The 25600-nt window shown below is 29.2% G+C and overlaps 2 protein-coding genes across 3 annotated transcripts; one reads left to right on the top strand and one right to left on the bottom strand.

Annotated features, from left to right (window-relative positions):
• Positions 1 to 272: 272 nt before the first annotated feature.
• Positions 273 to 9692, top strand: LOC101254178 (CSC1-like protein RXW8). Of its 2 annotated transcripts, none has more exons than XM_004252685.5 (13): positions 273 to 969; positions 1754 to 2149; positions 2426 to 2572; positions 3149 to 3212; positions 3347 to 3556; positions 4661 to 4840; positions 5769 to 6067; positions 6830 to 7100; positions 7308 to 7586; positions 8020 to 8253; positions 8326 to 8509; positions 8585 to 9319; positions 9455 to 9692. In XM_004252685.5, exons 2-13 carry the CDS (start codon positions 1869 to 1871, stop codon positions 9502 to 9504), a joined length of 2934 nt encoding a protein of 977 aa, XP_004252733.1. In that variant the 5' UTR covers positions 273 to 969; positions 1754 to 1868; the 3' UTR covers positions 9505 to 9692. The 2 variants fall into 2 exon arrangements, with proteins under 2 accessions (XP_004252733.1, XP_010314599.1); XM_010316297.4 differs by having other exon boundaries at positions 443 to 983.
• A 4004-nt stretch (positions 9693 to 13696) lies between these two features.
• LOC101253875 (branched-chain-amino-acid aminotransferase 2, chloroplastic) lies at positions 13697 to 19989 on the bottom strand. Its single transcript, XM_010316296.4, has 10 exons — positions 19783 to 19989; positions 18774 to 18832; positions 18359 to 18533; positions 17173 to 17349; positions 16385 to 16516; positions 16197 to 16295; positions 15306 to 15422; positions 15126 to 15221; positions 14486 to 14598; positions 13697 to 14049 (listed from the first exon to the last, which is right to left on the bottom strand). Exons 1-10 carry the CDS (start codon positions 19840 to 19842, stop codon positions 13935 to 13937), a joined length of 1143 nt encoding a protein of 380 aa, XP_010314598.1. The 5' UTR covers positions 19843 to 19989; the 3' UTR covers positions 13697 to 13934.
• Positions 19990 to 25600: the final 5611 nt, after the last annotated feature.

The raw sequence follows: 25600 nt of genomic DNA, 5'->3' as shown, positions 1-25600 counted from the left end.
TCATATCTAAAATAGGTTATTTAATCTGGATTATTATTAAATATTAAGAGAAATATTATAAATTTTTTAATTTGATGCAAGTTATTAGTTTGATTTTTAAATTTTTAACGGCTTTAAAAATAATCTCTACTTGATTAAATAAACGTAGATATACCCTGAATCTGTAATGTGATATAACAAATAGTCTCAAAATTTTGTAGGAGAATGCGACTAGTTTGATTTTTAAATTTTTGACGACTTTAAAAACACTCTTTATTTGACTAAATAAACTTAAATACATCCCGAATCTGCAATAAGACATAACAAGTACTCTCAATGAGACTTTATAATAAGAAGCACACGAAAGTGTTGAAAACACTCTAAATAGTTGAAGTTGACGAGAAATTACAAGTGTATTTCATGCATCTTATAAGATCAAAGATGTATTTAAGTTTAGTTAATCAATTAAAAAAGATTTCGTAAGGTCTCAGAATCTTATAAAATCAAGTTTTTTCAACGATCCTCTACAAATTACACGAGGAATAATTAAGATATATTTCGAGAAATATTTTGTAATATTTTAAAGGTAATTTTTATTTTTAACTATAAAAAAATAAGCAATTATTATATATTGGACTCTATGAAAAGGCCAAAATAGTAAAAAAAAAAAAATTTAAAAAGAAATAGTCCATTCTCAACCGACGCGCCTTTTTGAGAAAGTAGAAAAATACAAAAAGGCTACGCGCCTCCCTACTATACCTTCTTCTTCAAAAAAATTTATAATTAGCAGCTCATTTTTTCTGTCACATAAAAGTGTTAAAAGGGCTTTTTGGTCTCAAAAAAATTGTTTACCTTTCTATATACTCATTGTAGTCGCTGTGAAGTAGAAGTAATTGCTTTTTTTTTTTTGCTTTAAAGGAGGAATTAATATTTTTTTTTGTTTTTTTGGTTGCTCGGATTCATCATATCGGAGAAAATTATCAGTTTCCGGTGAGTAAATTAATGTAAGTTTTTTTTTCAATTGAAATGAGTTATTGTGTAGTTTTATCTCCATTTATGTTTTTTGTTAGTTTGTGTGATGAATTTTAGTTGTTCAAGTTGCTGTTTTGCTTAAGATTTTGGTGTTACTGGGAATTAGGTTGAAGTTTAACTAATTCGAAGTGATTTGTGCATAAATTGATTGTTGTTAACTATATAGATGTGGCGGTTTTCAAATTTGAATCAGCAGTTGGAATTCAAATTTTTTTAGAAAAAATTTAAATTGTGGTGTTTGGACGGACTTGTGTGCATTAGATGCGTTAGACTAATTTCACGTGATACCTTCCAAAGTCGGGTTGGTCAAGGGTGTAGCGTAGTGATCAATAAAGTGAGTTTAGAATCGCTAGATCTCAGAGTGGACTTTTACCTTTACTGTTTGCGGAATTGTGTATTTTGCTGCTCTTTTTAAAAGCATGGTACCCGAAAAACGAAAAAGAGTACTTGGGGCTTTTTTTTTGTTAGTTTTATGGTATATTATGCTAGTGTTGCCATTTATGTTGGAAAAGATCAACTTTTTGGTATAGTTCATTTAACAAGGTAGGATATTTTTGAGTTATGAACTTTGAATCTAGGATATGATTTGTGGTTCCTTGTTACCGGACAATTTATTGATAGAAGAGGGCCTCTTTATGCAAGTTGCATGACTAATTCTTGAACTTATGGGAAGTGTTTATCTCTAGTTCTATCATATTTGTGAAAAATGAAACACTTGAGCCTAAAACATTTACTTTTGCAGTTTGTGGACTGCAAACACAACCGTTTTTCTGGCTACTGGATGTTTTCAAGTCATTAGGGAATGGCCTATGAGCTTGATTATTGATTGAGGTCGCTGGCTTATTTGAAAGACGGGAATGAAGCTATCTGCACTCTTGACTTCTGCCGGAGTTAATATTGCAGTCTGTGTGGTGCTGTTAATTCTGTATTCCTTACTTAGGAAACAACCAACTTTTGTAAATGTCTACTTCAGCCAGAGATTTGCTCGGGTACGAACAAGACAGCTTGGTGGCTTTAACTTTGAGCGATTTGTTCCGTCTCCTAGTTGGATCTTGAAGGCATGGGAAGCATCCGATGATGAAATAGTTGCTGCTGGGGGCTTGGATGCGTTCGTGTTGGTGCGGATGATTGTTTTCAGGTGAAAGCTCTACTTTCCATGTACACTTGTTGCTGAAATATTAATTGCTTGTTGCCATGGACTGATTTTAAATAGTGTCTTTCCAATAAAGGTGGATAGTTTGATGTCATTGTACTATTGCGGTATGCATTTCCCAATAAGGATGTGTAGCGTATGTTAGATGGTGAATCTGTTCTTAAGTATGCTGTGCACCTATATTTACTTCATCTATGTCGGGTCTATGTACCATTAGTCTCGCAAGTTGACTTACCTTTTCCTGCTTCTTATGGTGGACAGTGTTCGAATATTCTCCATTGCAACTACTCTAGGACTTTTCCTCGTGGTGCCTCTTAATTATTTTGGTCAAGATATAAAGCGTCAGCGAATTCCTGCCGAGTCATTGGAGCTATTCACCATTGTGAATGTTGAGCCAGGGTCAAGATGGTATGAAACATGTGGAAGTATGCTGTAATTATTTGAATATTGATAATTATTAATATATTCCCTTCTAAATGGACATACACAGATGCATAATGCAAGTAGTGATTTTATTCCATGCGATATAGAAAGCTTTTGTCTTTGCCTAGTGTCCAACAATCTGCAAATGTCAAGTTTAATCCTTTCAGCATTTTGCATATGAAGTTGATGAATTTTACCTAATAACGAGAAACTATTCCTTCGTCCCAATTTATATGAGACACGTCCAAGAAAGAATGACCTTTGTATAATTAGAAACAACTAAACTCTATAATTCACTTTTACCCTTTTATGAAATGATTTATAGCCACACAAATATCTAAGGTTTGTTTTAGAACAAAAATTTCAGAAGTCTTCGTTTCTTTCTTAAACTTTGTGGCCAAGTCAAACGAATATAAGTTTTTTTTTTTCTGGGGGGGGGGGGGGGGGATTATAGAAGAGATCTACTTGTAAGATTACCATGATTCTGTTTTTCACAGAAAAGATGTGTTAATGAAATTATTTCTTCATTTTCACTTAAATTTGCCTCTACTTCTTCTTCAGGTTTTGGGTTCACTGCCTCGCACTGTATATCATATCCTGCTCCGCTTGTCTTCTTCTTTACTCTGTAAGAATTTACTACTAACTTCTAAATCATCTGTTATTTTACTTTCTTGTTGAACTTGTATTTGTTTTACAAGATACTTCGTACTTATGCTGTGTCAGTGTTTTTATCTTAAAGTTTTTGCTGCTTTCTTTTAGGAGTACAAGAGTATCTCAAAGAAGCGGCTGGCGTACTTCAGTTCATCACTTTCCCGCCCATGTTACTTCACTGTTCTGGTCCGTTCTATCCCAAAGTCTAAGGAAGAATCATACAGTCAAACACTGGAGAAATTCTTCATGAATTACTATGGATCAAGTTATCTATCTCATCAAATTGTCTATCGCTCTGGCTATGTCCAGAAACTGCTGGTGAGATTAAGATCCTTTATATTGTAGTCTAACTAGGCAAGCATTTGCATCGCAGCTTTGGAGAGCTTGGTGTTGTTCAAAGTTTCTCTTTTGCCCGAATAGATTATTCTGTTATGGTTTCAACTTAATTTAAAATTGGAGATGAAACTGTTTAATATTATGAGTATTGCATGAAGGGAGATGTGGGGACTGGACCTATAAGTTTTGTCCCAGTTTTCACGTTCAGGAAGGTACGCAAATGACTTTGCTATGTTTAAGATGAGATGCAATCAATGTATGGTTTGTGGTAGACATTCGCCACCAAGTACTACATAACAGATAGCAGATGCTTTATCTATCAAAAGAGCGGAAGATAGAAGAAGTTTCTGTTGGGAAGCACATGCTTTTTGGTCCTATCTGAGGAATAGGATGAACATCTCATCTGAGATGGAGATATCTCTTTTAGTTTTTAAGTTAGCCTTTTAGAGTGGGACCAGTGATGCTTGTAATAAAAATGATAAACCTTATGTGGTAGTTTTTGGTTAGGTTCTTGCACATTATTTTTGATACTAGTGGTGTCTGCATCAACTTTCACGCACCTCAACTATTCCACTGGGTTCCTCCTAGGGGTGACAATTTCAGCTCATATTAATGGAATGAATCTATTTAACCCATACTTAATGGTTTGGATCTCTCATATTTTCATTGGATAAATATGGACTTCAAGCTATTTTAGAGCCCCTACAAATAGGGTCAAAATGGGTAAAATATGGATATCCATATAGATCCGTAGTAGAAAATCTGTTTTTCTTTCAAATACATTGCTTTCAAAACATTCTGGACCTTTTTTATCAGCTTCAATGGCCCCAAGTGAAAAGCACTACTCCTTGATCAGCTCACCTCCCTTTCTCTTCTTCTTATTTGAGTTTTCTTATAACCCATTTTGATATGAGAAAAAAACTGTATCTGTATGAGCGTAAGATAGTACTCAGTTGGTTTCTTCTTGATCTGGACTTCTGCTTACACTTGTGTTTTGGCATTTAACTTCTTGGTTGGTGCTCTTTCTTTGCTCCTTCACTTTTTCTGTATTTGATGCTTAATTTGCCAGAAGTTGTATGGCGACAGACTGATGCAGAGGGGGTGTTCAGGATGCTTAAAACAACCCAAAAGGAGCTTTATGCTGGATCAAATTTTATGATATGTGGCATATGCGGAGGAGCTACTTCGTCTTTCAACATGATCACCAATGAGTGTGATCGTGATAAAGGAAGAGATGATTGTGATGGTTCAGATTTGAGAAAAAAGGTGACGTTTGTCCCATTAGAAGATTGTGTTTTCATGAAGTCTTTTTACACGTTATTGCTCATCTTCTGTTCAGTCTGTTAAGTGTTGACAATACCTGTCAGTAGGCAGCACCAATACCTGCCAAGTGGTGGTTTGATTATTATGATTATGCCCCTGTGTGCCTAGGGACAAAGTTTTTATTCAGTACTGCGTGTCCATCATTACCCATTTTGAACTATATGGAAGTAATTTATCTGAAACTTTATGTGGTATATATTTGACCTTTAAAACTTGGCATGCTGCATGATGATTCTTGATGGATATGAGCTCCATGAGTTAGTGATTTGTTATTAGTAGGAACTAGCACATTGTGGTTATTGCTCCAAAGTTCAGATGCATAAATAGCTCATGAAATCCCATATTCCTGGTCCTCTCTGCTAGAATCCCACGTTGGTCGAGGGTATAATGTGTTGTTTTCTTTTTTTTTTGGTTTTAGGTTATCCTTACTTCATGAGCTAACTTTTGGTGTTGAGTTATACTCGATATCTGTTTTCTTAAACATGGTATTAGAGCCAAGCTCATCATTTCCTTGATATATTGCACCCTCATGTTATGTTGTCGTCACTAGATGTCCGGTCTTGGATCGTGTTAGACTCCCACATTTGTTGAGGGTAAGGTCTGTTATCTCCTTGTATAAATTTAGACAATCCTTACCTCATGAGCTATCTGGGCCTGAGGTTAGCTCAATTGTCCAGTTGCTTAATATTCAAATATTTCACTTCAATGACAGAAACAACATTGAGTTGCTTTTGTTCCAGAGTATGTGTACTAATCCCTCTGGCTTTTATTGGTGATTCTTTCTTGTGCTTGACTCTAATTGGTCAAATCTTTTGAAACTGTGGTTGGCCAAAACATGATGTGAATCGAAGGTTATACATTTTTCTTGCAGGAGTCTGCAGCTGCTTTAGTTTTTTTCAGGAATCGGTATGCTGCTTTAGTTGCTTCGCAAGGTCTTCAATCTTTGAATCCCATGTCATGGGTTACAGATCTTGCTCCAGAACCAGATGATATGTACTGGTCAAACATTTGTGTTCCTTACAGACTCCTTTGGATTCGTAAAATTGCGCTTCTAGTGGCCTCTATTCTTTTTGTGGCATTTTTTCTTGTGCCCGTTTCACTAACACAGAGTCTCGTTCACCTCGACAAGCTGCAAAAGACATTTCCATTTCTTCGAGGATTTTTAAAGAGGTAATGCATTCTTCTGTTTTGTTCCCATTTCTTGGAGTACAGTTGGTTTTGCATGTGTGTGTGAGAGAGAGAAAGAGTGAGAATTGGAGGTGTTTGTGTGTGTAGATAACTTATTGTATTGAATGTAATTTAGATAAAGTCTGGCTGCATAATTTCAAGACTGTATTCTTTTGAAAGGATGATGCTGAGGATTCTAAAAGGAGATCCATATAATATAAGCATTCAAACTTTTTAGCTTTTTTTTCATCATCTAAAGAAAAAGGAAAGAATATAGTCTTAACCTAACCCCAGGGCGGACCCCGATTGGAAGGCATTAGACAGATTAAGGACTTAAAAGAATAAGTTAATGATCGATATCAAATGAGAGTAGCAGATCATATTGGATGAAAACATAAATAAATATTAAAAAAAGAATAATTGGAATCCACAGTTGTGGATCTCGATCCAAAGGTTCTTTCTTGATCTAGCTACAAAGATGGGACATCATGGGTAGGGAAGTGTGGAAACCTAATAGAAATTACTACTAGTTGGACCCAACAAAAAAGATGTTATCAAGCAAATGTCTGATATGGTTCTCTTCTCAATATTTACCATGTTCCTTTATATTGTAACAGTTCCTGTTTGCTTTAATTAGCGCTTTTCAGTTTCATGCATCAGATAACTTGCAGTTCTTACGTCATTGCTTGAGAAACAGACATTATATTATGAGAGGGAAAAATACGTGAGCAATATAGTAATTTCTTTTCTCCCTCTTTCTTGCAGGAGTGGTGTTACTCAGCTTGTCACAGGATATCTACCAAGTGTTGTATTAATTTTGTTTTCCTACATAGTTCCTCCATTGATGATGCTATTTTCTAAAATGGAGGGCTCTATCTCTCGTAGTGGCAGGAAAAGGAGTGCATGCATAAAAGTTCTATACTTCTTCATCTGGAATGTTTTCTTTTGTAACATTGTCTCTGGATCTGTTATTGACAGATTCTTTAAAATTTTTAAGGATGTGAACAATCTACTTTCAACGGCTGTGCCATCAACGGTAACTCCACCTCTCTCTGTGTGTTTACCTACTCTCTGTCTTAGTATAACCATCTTATTCAAATATTCATGTTTTCGCATTTTATATACCCTAGCAATGTAAATGAATTAGTTTGCCTACCCTCGTCTTTCATCTATGATATTGTATCGTATAAATCATGAATATACTGACCTCAAGAGTTGATTGATTGGTAATGTCTTTTTGCAGGCGACCTTCTTTATGACTTATGTTTTGACTTCTGGCTGGGCAAGTCTGTCTGTTGAACTCTTACAACCATTCGGTCTCATCTGCAGATTGTTCTCCAGGTTTATTATGAGAAACGCCGATGCTTCATGTTATGGAACACTGACTTTTCCATACCATACAGAAGTTCCGAGGATCCTCCTATTTGGCCTCTTTGGCTTTGCATACGCCATTTTGGCACCTTTAATACTGCCATTCTTGGTAGTTTATTATTCCATTGCTTACCTCGTATATCGTAATCAGGTAATTATATCCTTCTAGTTTAATTCTTTTTTTATATCTCTTTTTTTTAATCTCTATTAGTTCGTCGCTCTTTTATCAGTATCTATTGAACTCTATAAATGACCCTAGAATAATAAAGTGAATCCTAATTTTGTCTTGATTTGAAGGGGAATATTTTTGGAATGCCTGTTCTTGTCCTGAAATTTTGACAGCTAATGAGCTTCTTGTTTCTAAAATCTAATCTTCTCATCTCTCATATGTGGTGAAACTCATCAAGGCTTTTCTTTTTCCCGCTTATGGAATCACTAAGCGGAATTGCATTCTTTTATTAGTCTTGCTACTCTTAAGAAACGATTTATTTGCCAAGTTTTTGCTGATTGATGTGCTTTCCTTTACACCAATGAATATTTTTTCCTCTTTAGCCTGTGGTCTGACAACTTAGTGAAACTATCAGATCCTCAATGTATATGTGACAAAATACCAAACTGGTGGAACCTATTGGCCTATTGTGCACAACACAACAATTTTCTCAATGGTGCTGATGCAAATTATAGCATTGGCGGTTTTTGGATTTAAAAAATCTTCATCTACATCAAGCTTCACTATTCCGTTGATAATCTGTACACTCCTCTTCCACGAGTACTGTAGGCAAAGGTTTGAACCATTGTTCAAGGACCCTCCTGCTCCGGTATGACTAATCACACAGTTCATTTTATTTGGTTGTCCATACATGTATCTTATTCCGTGTACATTTTTACAGATCCTCATTGAGATGGATAGGCAGGACGAGGTACATGGGAGGATGAAAGAGATGTATCAACAACTCCAATCCGCGTATTGTCAGTTCAAATCAACCTTATTTTCACTGGGTAAAGCTGCTCCTGGAAATGACGAAGAGAACATGAGTATCCATACGGTTCAAGACATAGGAGATGTTAATCCAGGTTCAAATAGCTTAATAACTACTGTGGAGAGTCGTATTTGTCTGGATGTTTTTTGACACGCTTTGTTGCTTGCAGGGAAAAGTCCTTCACATCTTCCTCCATCATGTACATCTGTTGAAATTAAAAGTCCTCATCATCCTTTATCACATACGTCAAGTCCTCATCTTCTATCACCACACGCGTCTTTGGAAATTAAAAGTCCTCCACATATCCCATCATCACGTACGTCTTTGGAAATTAGAAGTCCTCCGCATATTCCTTCATCATGTACATGTTTGGAAGCAAAAAACCCTTCTCATCTTCCTTCATCACATACATTTTTAGAAATTAGAAGTCCTCACCTTCCTTCATCACGTATGTCATTGGAAATTAAAAGTTCTTCTCATCGTCTTTCACCACGTAGTAGGTCTTTGGAAATTAGACGTCCTCATCTTCCGTCACCGCGTACATCTTTGGAAATTAGAAGTTCTTATCTTCCTTCACCACATACACCTTTGGAAATTAAAAGCCCTCATCTTCCTTCTTCAGATACATCTTGGGAAATTAAAAGTCCCCTTCTTCCTTCACCGCGCGAATCTTCAGAAACTAAAAGTCATCATTTTGCATCACCGCATAAATCTTCAGAGATTAAAAGTCCTCTTCTTCGTTCACCACGTGAATCTTTGGAAATTAAAAGCCCTCGTCCTGCTTCACCTTGTAAATCTTCCGAAATTAAGAGTCCCCATCTTCCTTCACCACGTACATCTTTGGAAATTAACAGTCCTCTTCATCCTTCATCAAGTACATCTTCAGAAATTGAAGAATCGCGTGGTAAGTAGATGAATCTTTTCTGTGCATATATATATATACGCGGTGTTAGCATTGGTGTTGGTGCTACTTCTGCATTCTTACGACTGCCTATTTTATGAGCACGGTTGATGTTTCGTATGAATTGTCTTGTAAAAGGGACTCCTTGGAAGTGTACAGCAAACATACATGCGAAAAATGGCGTCTGAAGAGACTTCTTGAAGTGTACAGAACTTGTTTGGGGGCTCTGAAGCTGCAAAACATAGAGAGTTACTACAGATTGTTTTTTTTTTTTTTTTATATTATACTATAGATGGTTCCATGACTATGGATACCTGTGTATAAATACATGTGAAACAATTTGCTTGGTATGAGTAAAATTTTGTTTTTTTCGAAACTTTATGGCTCAAGTTATAATATATGCAGCTATGAACTAAGAAAAACACAAGGGAAAACAATTACTCTTACATGAGTATTTGTATATTTTTTTTCCTATTAATTGTAGTTGGAATATGTATATATTCATAGAACCTAGTTTATGATAACCAAATTACACAATTATGAAGAGTGCTTGGGAATAACAACACACTTTTGAGAAAGAGGTATATATTCACGTGAGGAATTAATAAAAAGAATTGTTGTTCGTTCATTTGTGGGTAAACTATCTTTAGAGATCGGGTAATACTATTATTTTGGATGGATTTGGAGTTATCGGATATTTCTATTAAAATTTGAAAAAATTATTGAAATACACGTCTTGTGTTTTCCTTATTTCAATATACCCTTCTATTTCTAAAAACCTCTAAAATTTCTTATTTCTTTAATGTGTTTGAGCCATGTATTATGTATTCAGTTTATTTTATAATGTATCTGAGCTACATGTTATGAATTCGATTTATGTTATAATGTATTCGAGATACTCTTTAAGGTATTCGAGCTACATATTAATATATTCGGTTTGTGCTACTTCTTAAGGGATTAATGTAATTACAAATTAAAGAGGGATAAATGATAACTTCATATTAAAACTATGTGATTCCTAAAATTTAGGCAACTACTTTTATCGATTTAGAACAGATTTACCCTTTTGAGTTTTTGTTTTTCTATTAAAATTGATGTTTAATTTTAGTATAAATTTGGCAAATGACATACTATAAATGATAAATTACGTTCCATCCCTATGATATCAATATTTACCAAAAATCCCTTATTTTTAAGACTTCCAGATACTTTATAAAACAGAAATGATACTTAGATACTTAAATATAAATGAATATAAATGACTGATTTTTTTTATGTAACCGTTATAGCTAAAATCAAGGGTAACTGATTTCGTTTTTATAACTAATTGACCGTGTTAATTGCTTCAGAGATTACTACATTAAATAATCATTTAATTTTTATATTTTCCTTCCCTTTATTTATGTTAATTTTGATACTTATAAAATACTAATATTTAAAATATTAAATTTAAATATATTTCTTTGATACATTAAATTTCGTGTCCAACACATAAGGATATTCAAATTCACAATTTAAATTAGATACTTAAATTTTTATATACTTATCAATAATTCATATAAATATGATACTTAAATAACAGATGTATGACAGTATGATACACATATACTATTATTGAATACCTTAATATATACGAAATATAAGTAAAAATAAAACAAAGAATCATTCTATCATGAGCACCAAAAACTGATACTTAATAAAATTGATTGAACATACTAACAAATTCATACAAAAATCATGATAAGATTAAAAAGATACTTAATACAATTCATCTTATACTAAAATATAAATAAACATGTTAACATAATACTTATAAAATACTAATTGAAACTATATATATAAAAGAAATATTAAATTTAAAATATATTTCTTTGATACATTAAATTTCATGTCCAACACATGAAAATATACTCAAATTCACAATTTAAATTAGATACTTAAATTTTTATACACATATACTATTATTTGATAGCTTAATATATACGAAATATAAGTAAAAAGAAAATAAAGAATCATTCTATCACGTGATACTTACAAAATACTATTTGAATCTATATATAAACGAAAAAATTAAATTTAAATATGTTTCTTTGATACATTAAATTTCATGTCCAACAAAATAAAAAGATACTCAAATTCACAATTTAAATTTGATACTTAAATTTTAGTTACAATATATCATCTCACGGGAGCTCCGGCGACAAATACTTATCAAAGGGCATCGTTAACAAACGAGCTGTTGTGGTATTTGTGAGAATTCAAATCTACCTTCCGTTTGTACTCTTTGCGTCAATTACAGGTCATTCACAAAATTTAGCTTAATGTTAAGTTCCTCGTAATGGGTGGGGGTTGCAAGATTCTAATTGTGGAGATGATATGTTTTTGACAGATTTAATTAGTACAACACTGTGTTGAAATCACTAAAGGGGAGGAGAGAAGCATTATGTGGGCAATTAAGTGAAATACTATTGGCCAAGGTTTTCCCTAAGAAAAGTTCTTTCTTGTTATGCCTTCATTTTATATCACATGTGCTTTTATTACTTTCTACAATAAGATGCAATTATCTGTAATTGTTTCTGAAAGAGTTTCCAATTGACAATGAGATACTTGATCAATATTGTTTGTTATATCCAGGAGAATGAAATCGTAGTTGAAGATATAATACATAACATTAATGTTGGTAAATATGGGAAGGTGATTTTTTTGGGGGAAAGGTAAATATGCATTGGGAAGGTAAATTTTGATTTACCTTGGTAAGGTAAATATTGCCTTTTTAATATTTTAATGTATAAAATTTAATTAGTATCATTTGGGATAAAAAAAAAGGAATTTTTGTAATTAAATACATCAGTAGGAAATTAATGAAATTAAATAAATTAAAGTAGTGTATTTTAGTAATTTTTCCTTAATTTTATTCTAAAAAAAAATACGTAACATATTAATAAATAGACTGTCCCACCCTCTTGCCATTTTAACTCCTCCCCCTTTAGTTTAAAACCTAAATATTATAAACTAAAATCAAAGCGGAGTTATACTGTGTATGTGTTTGATTGAACTTTCGTTTATATTTTGTATTTGTCTTAAGAAATTTATTTAATATGTATATTTTACTAAATTTATGCAAAACTTTTGTGCGGAAAAGTTACTAATATATATAGTTCGCTCAATTGATTTTTTAACAAAAGTTGTGGACATATACAAATCGATCAATTAGTTTTCTAATGATTCTATACGTTTTATACATATATTTTATTATAACCTAGTTTGTCGAAATATATAGGGCGATAATCATTTCTTGATTGATTAAACGAAATGAAATGTATAATATATCATGAACGGGCTTTGGAATCTCAAGCTCGAGAATGTCAAGCTAAATTTCAGATTAAATATCTAAAGTTTGAAATTTTTACACATTATCTAAAGACGTAAGAAAAATTAAACTTCAATTTCGTAAGTTTAAACTTATTTTGAAACGGCTAAATTGATAAGAAATTATATACTTCACTATAAATATATAAGCGGCCCTTAAATCAACTATTTGTGCACTTGACACATCAGTAGCTCTTTTAGAACATATATCCTGTTAAATTAAGGGAAAATTGTATAAAATAGCAAATTAATAACCTAAAATAAATAGAGTAGCTAGGGTTTGATTTAATTGTGCTCCATAGCAAACGTTTGCAAAAAATTGTCAGACGCCTCTCTTCCAAATATCTCGCTCGCCACTCTCCTCCAATCTCTCGCTCGCTTTCTCACTTTTTACACAAACACAAGTGTATGAAAATTATTTCTAATTGTATAAAGCAGAGAAAATTATATAAATACATATATTTTTGTTCCCCTCTCTCAGATCTCGGTCGCCACTCTCCCAAATCTCGCTCGCCACCCTCGCCTTTCTCACTTATACAAACAAAAGCTAAATGTATAAATTGTGTTTCTGTTTGTATAAAGCGTGAGAAAATTGTATATACACATGCAAGTACATATATTTTCGTCCTATACACTTATAATTATACAGTAAAAATACTCCCCTGCCCAGTTTCTTTTGTCTTTCTCTCGTTCTCGTTTTATACAATTTTCAAATTGTATCTAATTTCTCTCTTTCTCGTTTTATACAATTCGATTCAATTGTATATTACTTGTCAAGTCTCTTTTGTCTTTCTCTCTTTCTCATTTTATACAAATTCAAATTGTATATAATCGTTCTATACACTTATAATAATACAATTCGTTTTATACACTTCATTTTTATACAGTTCTCTGCTCAGGTGTCTTTCTCTTTCTTGTTTTATACACTTCTTTTATACAATTTGCTTCAACTGTATATGTATAGCGAATTATATAGTTTCTATGTTTGCTATAAAGCTCAATTATGCAAACTTTGTTATAGCGTACAAATATAAATTTTTTATTTACTATATGTGAAAGTTGCCCTTTAATTAATACAATAATATAAAGTTTCTCTTAATCATACCCTTTTAATTAATACAATAATATATAGTTTCTCTTAATCTCATTAATTAATTTATCATACACTGCAAACATATATTATAATCTCTACAAATACAGCACAACTTTAACTAATGAAAAACTTTGGTAACATCATTAAACCAAAAATTCACTTAATCTCAATAATCCAACCCCTCTTGTCCTCAATAATACCTTTTTGAATTGCTACTAATCTTGAGTTCAATTGCTCACTTATTAAGTCTGAGCTTACCTTGTAGTTAATCCTGCAAATTTACATCATTAATCCTAATTAGCCAAATAATTAACAAAATAGTAGCAAAACAAGAATTAATTAAATATGGATGCCTCAAAAATAGTAGGAAAAAGTTAAAAAGACAATAATATTACAGGCAAATGAGCAGGTCAGATCAAATATGAGTGGATCAGATTAGATATAAACAGATTAGACAAAATTCAAGTCTATCTCTACACGAACAACAAAACTAGAGAGATTAACTAAACAATACAATTTTTCGACAATTTTTTTTTGGATGAACCCCTCGACTCCATCTAAATCCACCCACGCCCCTACAACCCGACCCTCTCCAACACTATACCACCCTACCTTATACCTACTCCCATAATATCTGTCTAGATTCAGTTTGGACGATAATTATTCGATACGCTAGATCGTAAATTTCAAATTGGATTTAAAATTACCTTTTGTTTTTGTAGGTAATACTCCCTACAGGAGCAACACCAAGTGCAGTTCCAGTACAAAATACTTCATCAGCACTAAACAATTCATCTGCTTCAATCAAACGTTCTTCAACCTAGATCAAAGCGTAATTAACGATACGAATAATTCAAAGGAATTTAACATATAGTATATATACATTAAAAAAAAAAACTAAACAATATAATTTTCAAACGAAAAAATTTATGATCAATTAGACACTTTTTAGATAAGGGACTCCACTATTGTATAAACGAAATAAGTAAAATTAATAACCTGAAAAATAAGACAAACAACTTTTCTATAACATGTTAAATTAAATTTGTTGCGCGAATATTATCTACCCTATGAGTTAATATAAATAGTGAAAATACACATGACGATGATTTGTTTCATCGAAAATAGAAATTTAACTTGATAGGTCGTAAACTTTATCATGTAAAGCTATATATATAGAGAGACTAGATCAAAGTAAGAATTTACATAAATATACATTTCATTCATATAGTTTATCAATATGACTATTGATAATATATTATTTGTATACTATATATATATATATATATTGTAAACTAAATCTCCAAATGATATTTAACTTTATTAATATTTCTATATAATATATACCTTGTATCCAAGATCATGTGCAATGTCTATAATACTTTTCCTTGTGACACCTTCAAGAATGGTTCCACTAGCAATTGGTGTTGAAATGTTTTTTCCCTATTGAATATTTGACATATTTTAAATGTAGGATAAAAAATTATATTAAAATAATTAGACCATAGGTTAAATTTTTTTAATTACCTTTACAAGGAATATGTTAGCAGCAGAGACCTCTTCAATATATTTTTTATTTACTGAATCAAGATATAATACATCTGAGTATCCTCTATCTTTTGCTTCCTGTATAGCTTTTATCACCTACATTGACCAAAAAATAAATAAATGGACTTTTAACATACAAACACTAACAATTAATATCATTTTTATATGAATATATTAATAGTCTGTTTGATCAAGTTTCTGAGAAGTTTAAAGTTTTATTTTACGTCGTTGAGATATTTGGCCAAGCTTTAGGGTTTTTTCCTCTCCAAAAGCATACTTTTTGAAATTTCGATCAAACGTAAATTACAGTTTTAATATTTGTAAAAAAAAAATAAAAAATCACACCCTTTGAATCAATTTATGTAATACTTTTCATTTTTAATCAATTTCAAAATAATGACATATTTCTATATTTAGCGACATTAAAATTTTAAACTTCTTATTTTGTCCTTATTTAATGAGATGAGTTACACAAATATCTTTTGATTTATTCTTAAGTCATAAGTCTCAAAAACCTTTTTCCATTTTATTTTATGTCCAATTAAAAACCTTCAAATAAATTGAAACAGAAAGAATTTAGAATATCGAAATTCAAAGAATGGATTACATTAATGGCAATCCTCCGTAAAGATAGGATTTATATCTCAAAAATAAGGTTATATGAGTAAAAGAATTGTTATATCATCGACATATACAATCAAAACTTTCTATAATAACATCGTTTTCTTAGATATTTCTTAGCTACTATACTGATGTGTGATTATATATAGTCTAATAGAGCATATACAAGATAACATTATTAACAAAATTGTACGTCACCATAAAATTTTATTATAGAGAATAACTGTTATAAAAAAATAGAAGATTTACCGGAGCATAATTAGTAATGGATTTGACTCCACCAGCTCCCCCTTGTGATGCACGATGATGTTCTTCTTCAACATATAAAGTTAAAGGTTGTGTCCCATTCTATATATATAAAAAAAAAAAATTAAGAAAATTAAATAAAAATTATATTTTTATATCAATAAATTACAATGTTAAAATTTAAAAATTACCCTTAAATAATTTCCAACAGGACAAGCATAGACAATAAATGTATACTCTGGTGCTGGAGCAATTCCAAGTATAGGTCCATTTCCAATAAGCAAAGGCCTAATATAAAGTGACCCTTTTCCAGCAGGAGGGATCTGTTTTTTTTTTTTTCATATATATATATAAAAAAAAAAAACATATTGTTATTTTAGAAAAAAAATGATATAGCGGATCGCGATAAAAATATAAAATTTATGTGTTTGGTACGATAAGAATGTCAAAGAAAAGATGTTTTATGATATGAATTATGAAATAACTGACATATAGTAATCGTAGAGATAGATTTGAGGAGTTACTTTTTGAATAATCACTCAAATCGATAGAATTATATGTAATGTAAAATTACATTTCCTTCATCTAATTTAACATAGTGTTTGATCAAGCTTTTAGGAGGGCTAGAAGAGTGATTTGAATTGTAAAAGTGTATCTAGCTAGTTAAAAAACATTTACGAAATTTTAGTCAAACACAAATCGCAAACATATTAGGTCAATAAGGAAATTTACTCTATTTTTAGTATCAAAACTCGAAAAAAAATGTTATAAAGTTGTGTCATAACGAACATTCTTAAAATCTAAAGAACGATAACATTTACTAAACAGAACGTATCATAGAAGTCCATTTTATCCTTTTTAAAACTTGTTAAATGAACCAAAAGCCCTAAAAATCATAGAAAAATTATATTCCTGTCGTATTAATCGCGTTTTAATAAAATGTATTTTTTTTTTGAGAAAAAAATAATAATTTACTTACCCAACGTTTATTAGCTATAGTTGTTAACTTGACAGCATCAACAAATTGTTGAATAGAAGGAGAAGGCATACACATTCTTTTAGCACCAATTTGCATTCTAATTCCACTTTCTTGTGGACGAAATAGAAATATTCTTCCATCATCCACTCTATAAGCTTTTGTACCTTCAATTAAACCCTGTTTCGATCATGATTTCAAATTAACGTTTCGATACACCATAGAAAATTTTAACTTCAGATCAACGTAAGAACATATGATATCATATTATAATTTCAATTTCTTTTTTAAAAAAAAAGTGTAATACTTGACTTATAAATTTATATTCCGTAAAAAAGCAGTTTTGTTATTTAAAATTTTTGCATGTTGTACTGTGTGAAGTGATTGTCATTTAAGTAGATTTTTATAAAATTATGTGTATTGAAAGTTTGTAATTGCAGATATTTAATTTGTAAAAGAAACTAAGATGTATGTCTCTTTTTAATACTAACGCCTTAGATTCAAATATTTTATTTATAAACTATGACTTATTCGTTGTTAAATTTAAAAAATTTAATTATTTATATATATATATATATCGTAATTTTCATATCACATATCTAAATGAACCGTTATTGCTATACTATAGTCATAAATGAAGAAAATGAAAGTTTGGTACGTAATAGTTATTACTACTACTATAGTCATAATTTCATAATTTTGTCTTATTTTTATATCATATACTATATCATTCTCACAGGTCAGAAATTAAATGATTCTACAGTCACTCTCTTTTTTCTTTTTTTTTTTGAATTTCAATAAATTTAGTCAAATAGGCTTTAAATACCACTTGCCAAATAGCTATAAATACTCCTACTAGATTGGTTTGTTTTTTTTTTACCTTTTTTATTTAGTAAATTAAGAAAAAAAACATTAAAATATTATCCTTATCATTAAGTTTTAACGTAGAGTTCAAGTAAAAATATATTTGAAAATATAATTAACATGTATAATATTTTTTAAAGAAATTAAAAAAAGGGACTAGTAAAAAGGAGTGGATTAAGTAGTGTATTTAATCATTATTATCTGTCCTTTTAACATTCTGCATATTCTTAAAAGAGAAACATTTAATAATCTAACTTTAATTATAAAACATTAAAAAGTAAAATTAATTTTTTTTGAGCTAAAAAAAAAATAAAAAATAAAGTACCTGTCCATAGTTCAATACACCAGCAGAGGGACTTAATTCAATATTCCCATAAGGATTAAGTTTGCCTTTTTCAAAATTCCCATTTTGAGAACTTTTTGTCATAAACATATAATCAGTTTGAATTAATTTAAATCCAAGATTATCCCAATCAAAAATATCCCTTGATTCATAATCCCTGAAATAATAATAATAATAATAATAATAATAATAATAATAATAATAATAATAATAATAAAAATATAAATAATAATAATAAATATATTCCGTATAGTTTTATAAGTAAAATTTTGAAAAAAACACAAAAAACAATCATTTTTACTTATAAAACATTATTTTTCCTTCAAGTAAAATACACGCGATAAAATATCAATTAATAAAAGAAAAATAGAGTTATTTAATTTTAAATGTAACTTACCTATAAGTTGAAGGTTGTGCAGAAGTTAGAGCAGGGGCAGTAAAGTACCTTGGTCCTACCTACAACCATAAATCGAAACGAAATTTTATAGCGACACAAATGTTATAAAATATTAAATACGTTATTAAAAGATGAAATAAATATGGAAAGGCAAATAAGTACTGTATTAATTTTAATTTGACTTAGTTTGAAATGATATAGACTAAACTTTATGAAATAAATAAATTTTCTTGAAATTTATTAAAAAAAATTAAGCATGTCTAAGATTTGTGTAGTTATAAAAATTTCGACATGTAACGCTTAAATGTGTCATATTCATAACATTTGTATGTGTTATAAAAGTGTATATCGTAAAGTATGAAATTAAATGTTTTTAAATTTAAAAGTGTTGTGTCACGTAAATTAAGATAAGATTGAGAGCGCTCTGATTCTTTTAATTCAATTTAAAAAGTTGTTTAATGAGTAAGAAAATTGATACCATTTAATTATTTTAATAGGATTTTTATCTATTATTATACGCCTAATATATTATAGATTGTATAACTAATACATAGCAAAATATAGTATCGTCAACAAAAGAGTATAATACATGAATAAGCATATGATTAAAGATAAAAATTTCATACACAAAATCAACCAGTGGATAAATAATAATTCAATATTACTAATTCCAATGTTACCAACAAATCTTACTCAGTATTATATATTCTTATAATTAACCAATTCTTTAAGTGTCATAATTTAACTAGACACGAAATTAATTATATAAATGAAAGAGGCTTTTAAATAGTGTGGTCTTTAAGATCATAAAATACAAAAAAATTCATTTACTTTCTTAAATTTTATGTTTAATCAAATTAAAACACAGTGATAAGGGACTCATATTAAACTTAGGAATTTAGTTCAGTGTTATAAACTTTTTTATTTTCATGTTAGAGAGTTCTTAACAATATTTATGTTACGAAAAAATTTAAAAAAAAATGATTAAGATGGAGAAATATACACTGACCTTCTTCTCAAAAGAAGTAAATAGAGCCCTTTGAAAGGATGAAGCCCTTTGGATGATCATGTTGCACAAGAAAAAAAATAGTATTATTGGAAATATTATTTTCCCCAAAGTCTTAAAAAGAAAAACTTTATATTAAAATGCTAATAATGAGAGAGGACTTGAACAACAAATATACAAATATATTAAGAAGTTATGGAGAAGGTGTATACTATATTATATATAAATAGAACATGCAGTATTTTGATTTAGCCTAGCTGTCTATTTTTGTATTAAATTTTATATTTATTACTTTCTCCATCTTATTTTATAAGATAGCTATTTAACTGAACACATAATTCGAGTAAAAAAAAAATTAAAATTTATAGTGTGAAAATAAAAATAAATCATAGATATTTAATATATGTTTGTAAATTATTAGGGATAAAGCACAAGTACCCTCTCACCTATGCCCGAAATTTCAGAAACACATTTATATCATACTAAGGTCATATTACCTTTCTGAACTTATTTTATTAATAATTTTCTACCCCTTTTCGGCCTACGTGACACTATCTTGTGGGCCCAACGCTGGTTGATTTTTTTTCGAGCTAGTGCCATGTAAACCGAAAAGGGATAGAAAATTACTTATAAAATAAGTTCAGGGGTAATAGGACTTTAGTATAGTAGAAGTGTATCTCTAGGATTTAAGATATAGATTGAGGGGGTACTTGTGCATTTTCCCTAAATTATTATCTCAATACAAAATAATTAAATTGTTAGTAAATAGTAAATATAAAAATATATCACTTTTTTAAAAAAAATTATTCAAACATGGGTGTATGTCTTGTTTTCCTATATACTCTGAATCTTTTTTTCATCAGCCCCCCACCTACCCAACTGTAATTAGGTGAAAATAATAATCATCCATGTGTTTTAACAAACAAAGAAAAATAAAAATCATTTCTTTCATTTTCAAGAATATTTATGCTATTTTTGTGTTACATTTTAACTTACCAAATTATTATTTCCTTATATATATTTATTTTTGTTTCAATGGCATATTGAATAAAATTGAGTAAGATAAAAAAATTGTCATGTTCTTCATAGAAATTTTTAGTAAAACAAGAGAAGATCTGAGATATTGAATGATTATTTATTTCTACCTCCATAATAATTCTATGAACAAAACAAATAATACTTTCAATATTTTATTGGTCTTTTATTTTGTCCTGGACCTTCTATTTTTTCTTACTCGGCGTTCTGTATTTATATTATAGTCTGATTAAATCTAAATTCGTGTCAGGAAATCTCATATTGAGGAATAAAACGCCTTCTAAAAAAGACGACTCTAGCTTATGAGAGCTCGAACATAATACCTTTTAATTAATAATAAAAAAATACTTACTGCTTCATCGCAATTCTCATTGATAACCTTTTATGTAGGACAAACAAGAGAGTATGTAAGGTTAGCTAATGCAGTACAACCAGACAAAAAAAACATAAATTTGAATAATAATAGGGCATTTTGTCTTCTTTTTATTTTATATTTTTATATATTAGTAACTATATACATAATTACCCCCCCCCCCCCAACCCACCCACCCAAAACCCTCTAAACCATCATTTTTAGGTCATCTTATAAAGCTCCCAATTAATATACTAGCTTTAAATAAAAGAAACTATTACTAAAAGAAAAAGTGTTTTCCCTTAATATTTAGTTGATAGGTTAGCTAATAAATACAGTGGCGAATTAAATTTTTATTAAAAGTATTCAAAAGAAATTCAAAAATGTATTTTAAGGTAAATTTTGAATTTTCTTAACCAATAAATTAATTCCCAGTTTTATATTTAGAGAAATTAAAAATGTAATCTTAACATCTCATGGGTGAATTGAAGGAGCATTTTAAACAAAAATTATTTTAAAAATAAAATGAAGTTAAATAGTATAATTTTTATTTTTTAAAAAAATGTTAACTTTAGCCCTTCAATAGAGATGGTCTAAGATTTTTGGAGCCCGTTTAAGAAAAGGGTTTTTTTACCCCAGCCTGAAGTAAGTCTGTTGATTTGAAGGGCTTGAGAAATATCGATACGGTCGGCCCGTGGGCCAATAAAAATGAATTAAAAATATAATATAATATTAAAATTTAAAATTAAAGAGAATCCAAACTCAAAACAATTAGGTTATATTTCTAATTAGATATTTATTCTTTTACTTTTAAAAAAAAACTTAATAAATATTATAAAAATAATTTGTTCATAGATTTGATTAAGAATTAATAACATCAACATCATGTAATATTGTTTTTGTCGATATTAATGATAATATTTTAAAATTATAATTTATAATTTATTCAATAGTTATAAAAAATATAATTTTAAAAAAGGGACTGACCCGCCGAGCCTGTAGCCCACGTAATTATAAGTTGGGCCGACCTTTTTTGACCAACACAAAAAATGAGTTAGCTCAATCTAATCTGACCTGTAAAATATCAAAATCTGTATAAGTTAGCCCAGATAGAATGGACTCGCCCATATTAACGGCTGTAACAATTAAAAAGCAATAAATTCTTGAAGTATAAAAGTTAGATTCATGCATGTTGTGTTGTCTGTTTAGTCCCTATAACTATTTACTCCAGGGTTGGTGGATTTAGTAGCCCCATATAAATTTGACTGATTTAATAAATTTTAAAAATATATATATTAATATTAGTAAATTTATTTTATATATATATATATATATATATATATATATATATTAAATTAGAAACATGTTTATTATTATTTAACATCATCAAAATGTAATTGAGCTATTAAAATTCATACCACGTAAATCAAAGTGTCATGAAGGCAAAATTTTATCTATAACAAATATATACGTTAAATTAATAGATATTAATTTTCAAAAAGTGTAATATAATAATTAAAAATAACAAAGAAAGTATATTTTATAAATTATTTGATCGACAATTCAGTATCTTAATTATCCCTAATCATTATTAGGCTAATTACCTTTTTATGGTCCACACTCTACCAAGACAATTAGGCTAATTGTTTTGCCTAATTGCAGTAAAAAAAAAATTGTGTTAGCAATCTCTTACAAATTATTGTGAATGTATATTTAATTTGTACATTTTTAATAAATTGAGAAAAATATATACATATTTTTTTGCCATATTCTTGACCCTATTATATAAAGTTCATATTTGATAATATTTTTATTTATATATGATTAAAATTATTTTTTAAGTATGTATTATAAATGTCGAATTCTCTCCCATTAATTCATATGTTTACTTTTTAAATTTTAATTTCTTTATTAAAATTTCTGATTTCGCCACTGTCTACGATTCGATCCCTCTTGTCCTCAATAATACCTCTTTGCATTTCAATTAATCTTGACTACAATTTCTTACTTGTTACCTTTTCCTTGTACTCAATCCTGGACAAGAAAAATAAAAAAATTCAATTTTTTCAAAAAATAAAATTAACTGATATATTAATGTATAAAAAGTTAAAAAATAAAACAAAGAAAAAACTAGAAAAGGGAAAAATTGCAATCTTCCCCTATTATATAACCGGTCCCATCTCTCTCCAAACCTAACGTGGTAGTTTCCCATCATAGGGCTTTCTATCTATAGATTAAGCCATTACCAAGGAACTAGCTATGCATGACACGTTGTTATCTTTGCATCATGTTAAATGTTTTTTATTAAATGAAGTGTCAGTTTTTTCTGCAAAGAATTTAATTTTTTATTTTTCGTCACAAATTAGTTGTCTCTGAGAAACAAATTATATTAATTTTTACTAATATTTTAAACATACATATTTTTTGTCATATTAATTAACGTGAGAATAATTGCTATATGAAGTACATACTTTTTATATAGTTTTAAAAGGCCAAATACATAAATAGATCCATAAATTTATTGGATTTTTTCCTCTCAGGTATTTCAACTACGTCATTTTTCCATTAAATCATTGAACCACCCATAATTTGTTCCTTTAAACATTGTTGGTTGATTTTGATCCGTTTTTCTATTGTAAATGCCTTCAATTGTGTTCGAATTGTAATAATTTTGATTGAGGAAATGAAGACAAACCGTGTTAGTCTCATTTGTTTTCTAATGTGTTCAAATGACTTAAGTAAAACACAATTATTCTCGAACATTTTCACTATCAATTGGACTAATGCGTTCTGGAACAACATATGTATCATCTATCAATACCCCTCACAAATCTGGTTTCACATCAAATAACAGTGTTTGTTTAAACGGAACAAATTATGGGGTTCAATGATCTAATAGAAAAATGACGTAGTTAAGGTATCTGAAAAAAAAAAAAGCCAACAAATTTAGAAATCTACTTATGTATTTGACCTTCTTTAAAATATATAAATTTTAATTTCAAGCTTTATAATTAATTAATTTTCCCGAAAAGAACAAAGCATGGTTATTAATTTAGAATGGGTTCGAGCTAGGAGTGTTATTCCTAAATAAATCTTACCACGTGATATTTGAATTTAATCGAGGTTTCAATACAGATGGTCAAATTAATTATTTTTTAAAATGACTTCGAGCTAGGAGTTTTATTCCTAAATATACCCTACAATGTGATATTTAAATTTAATCGAGGTTTCAATACATACGATCAAATTATTTATTTATTTATCTCTAATTATTTGCTCATTTTTTTCTTTTTACATGTCCTTTTTTATTTGTCTAAACTTTTCACGTTATGGAGATAAAATCCTAGCATTAATTATTACTGTGGTAGATATAAATACATTAGGGTTCATTTTGAAAAAAAAAATTCCTATCAATTATAGGCTAGGATAGGTAAAAGTAAGTAGAATTTTTTGTCAAATAATTTGCCCATATTTTTGTCGATAAAAACAAGTGACAATAAATATTAAAATCTCAAATAAAACTATACATTGAACAAAGATAATAGTACTAATAATGTGTTTAGAAAACTTACCATTTTTGATATTATGTTCATTATTATTAGTAACATGGTTAGCAATTATTAATTTAAAACTTCTAAAAATATGACAAAGCTATTATTATTTTTTATTGTACTTTTCTTTTCTTCTTTTTCAACATTACTTTCATTCATTTCATTTTACTCGATTCTTATAATAAAAATAAACATTTCATTTTATTTGTTCATTATTGCAAATTAAGAGAGTTTTGTTAACTTTTTTCATACTAATTTTAGTTTTTGAAAACATCATTAATAAGATATACTTCTAATACAAATTCTCTTAAAGGAATATGTCAGGTCAACTATATGGTTTATTTTACGTTTCCAATCCGTTGTTTTGTATTATTTGAATTTGTATAGAAAATTCAGGATAACACATATTCTCCAACAAAGGTTACTTCATATCATAAGCTAAAAGGTATCAAATGAAATTAGCCTCTTCGTTAGAAAATTACACTATTTAGCTAGATTAAAATTTTAATTTTTTATATTTATAGTATCTCTGCTAAATTTTTTGTGACTCTCTACTTTTTTTATAATTTGATACCTTTTATTAATATTTTTGAATTAGCCATAATTTTGCATATTATTTAGTTATAAAATTTGTCTATCGCTAATTTAATTTTTTTGTTTTGATAGTGTGATTGAACAGATACTTTGAAATCAGAACAAATACTCCATATGTCTCAATTTATGTGACACTTTTCATTTTTCGAGAGTCAAATAGTTCAAGTTTAACTTGAAATTTACGCATGAAATCTTCAAATAAAATTTATATATTTGTAAACTATGTAAAAAGTACTATAAGTCACAATAATTGATAATTGAAAATGTTTAAAAAGATCTATATAAAAAC

Source organism: Solanum lycopersicum, chromosome 12 (assembly GCF_036512215.1).
Source record: "Solanum lycopersicum chromosome 12, SLM_r2.1".
Lineage (NCBI taxonomy): Eukaryota > Viridiplantae > Streptophyta > Magnoliopsida > Solanales > Solanaceae > Solanum > Solanum lycopersicum.
Note: the sequence above shows the minus strand (reverse complement) of the source record. Positions and strands in the feature narration are given on the sequence as shown.

Coding starts and splice junctions, on each gene's coding strand:
- LOC101253875 (XM_010316296.4), bottom strand. CDS start 19,842: ATGATCATCCAAAGGGCTTCATCCTTTCAAAGGGCTCTATTTACTTCT. Junction 18,833..19,782: donor TTACTTCTTTTGAGAAGAAG/GTCAGTGTATAT, acceptor TTATGGTTGTAG/GTAGGACCAAGGTACTTTAC. Junction 16,517..17,172: donor CTATAGCTAATAAACGTTGG/GTAAGTAAATTA, acceptor AAAAAAAAACAG/ATCCCTCCTGCTGGAAAAGG.
- LOC101254178 (XM_004252685.5), top strand. CDS start 1,869: ATGAAGCTATCTGCACTCTTGACTTCTGCCGGAGTTAATATTGCAGTC. Junction 2,573..3,148: donor GTTGAGCCAGGGTCAAGATG/GTATGAAACATG, acceptor CTTCTTCTTCAG/GTTTTGGGTTCACTGCCTCG. Junction 9,320..9,454: donor AGAAATTGAAGAATCGCGTG/GTAAGTAGATGA, acceptor GTCTTGTAAAAG/GGACTCCTTGGAAGTGTACA.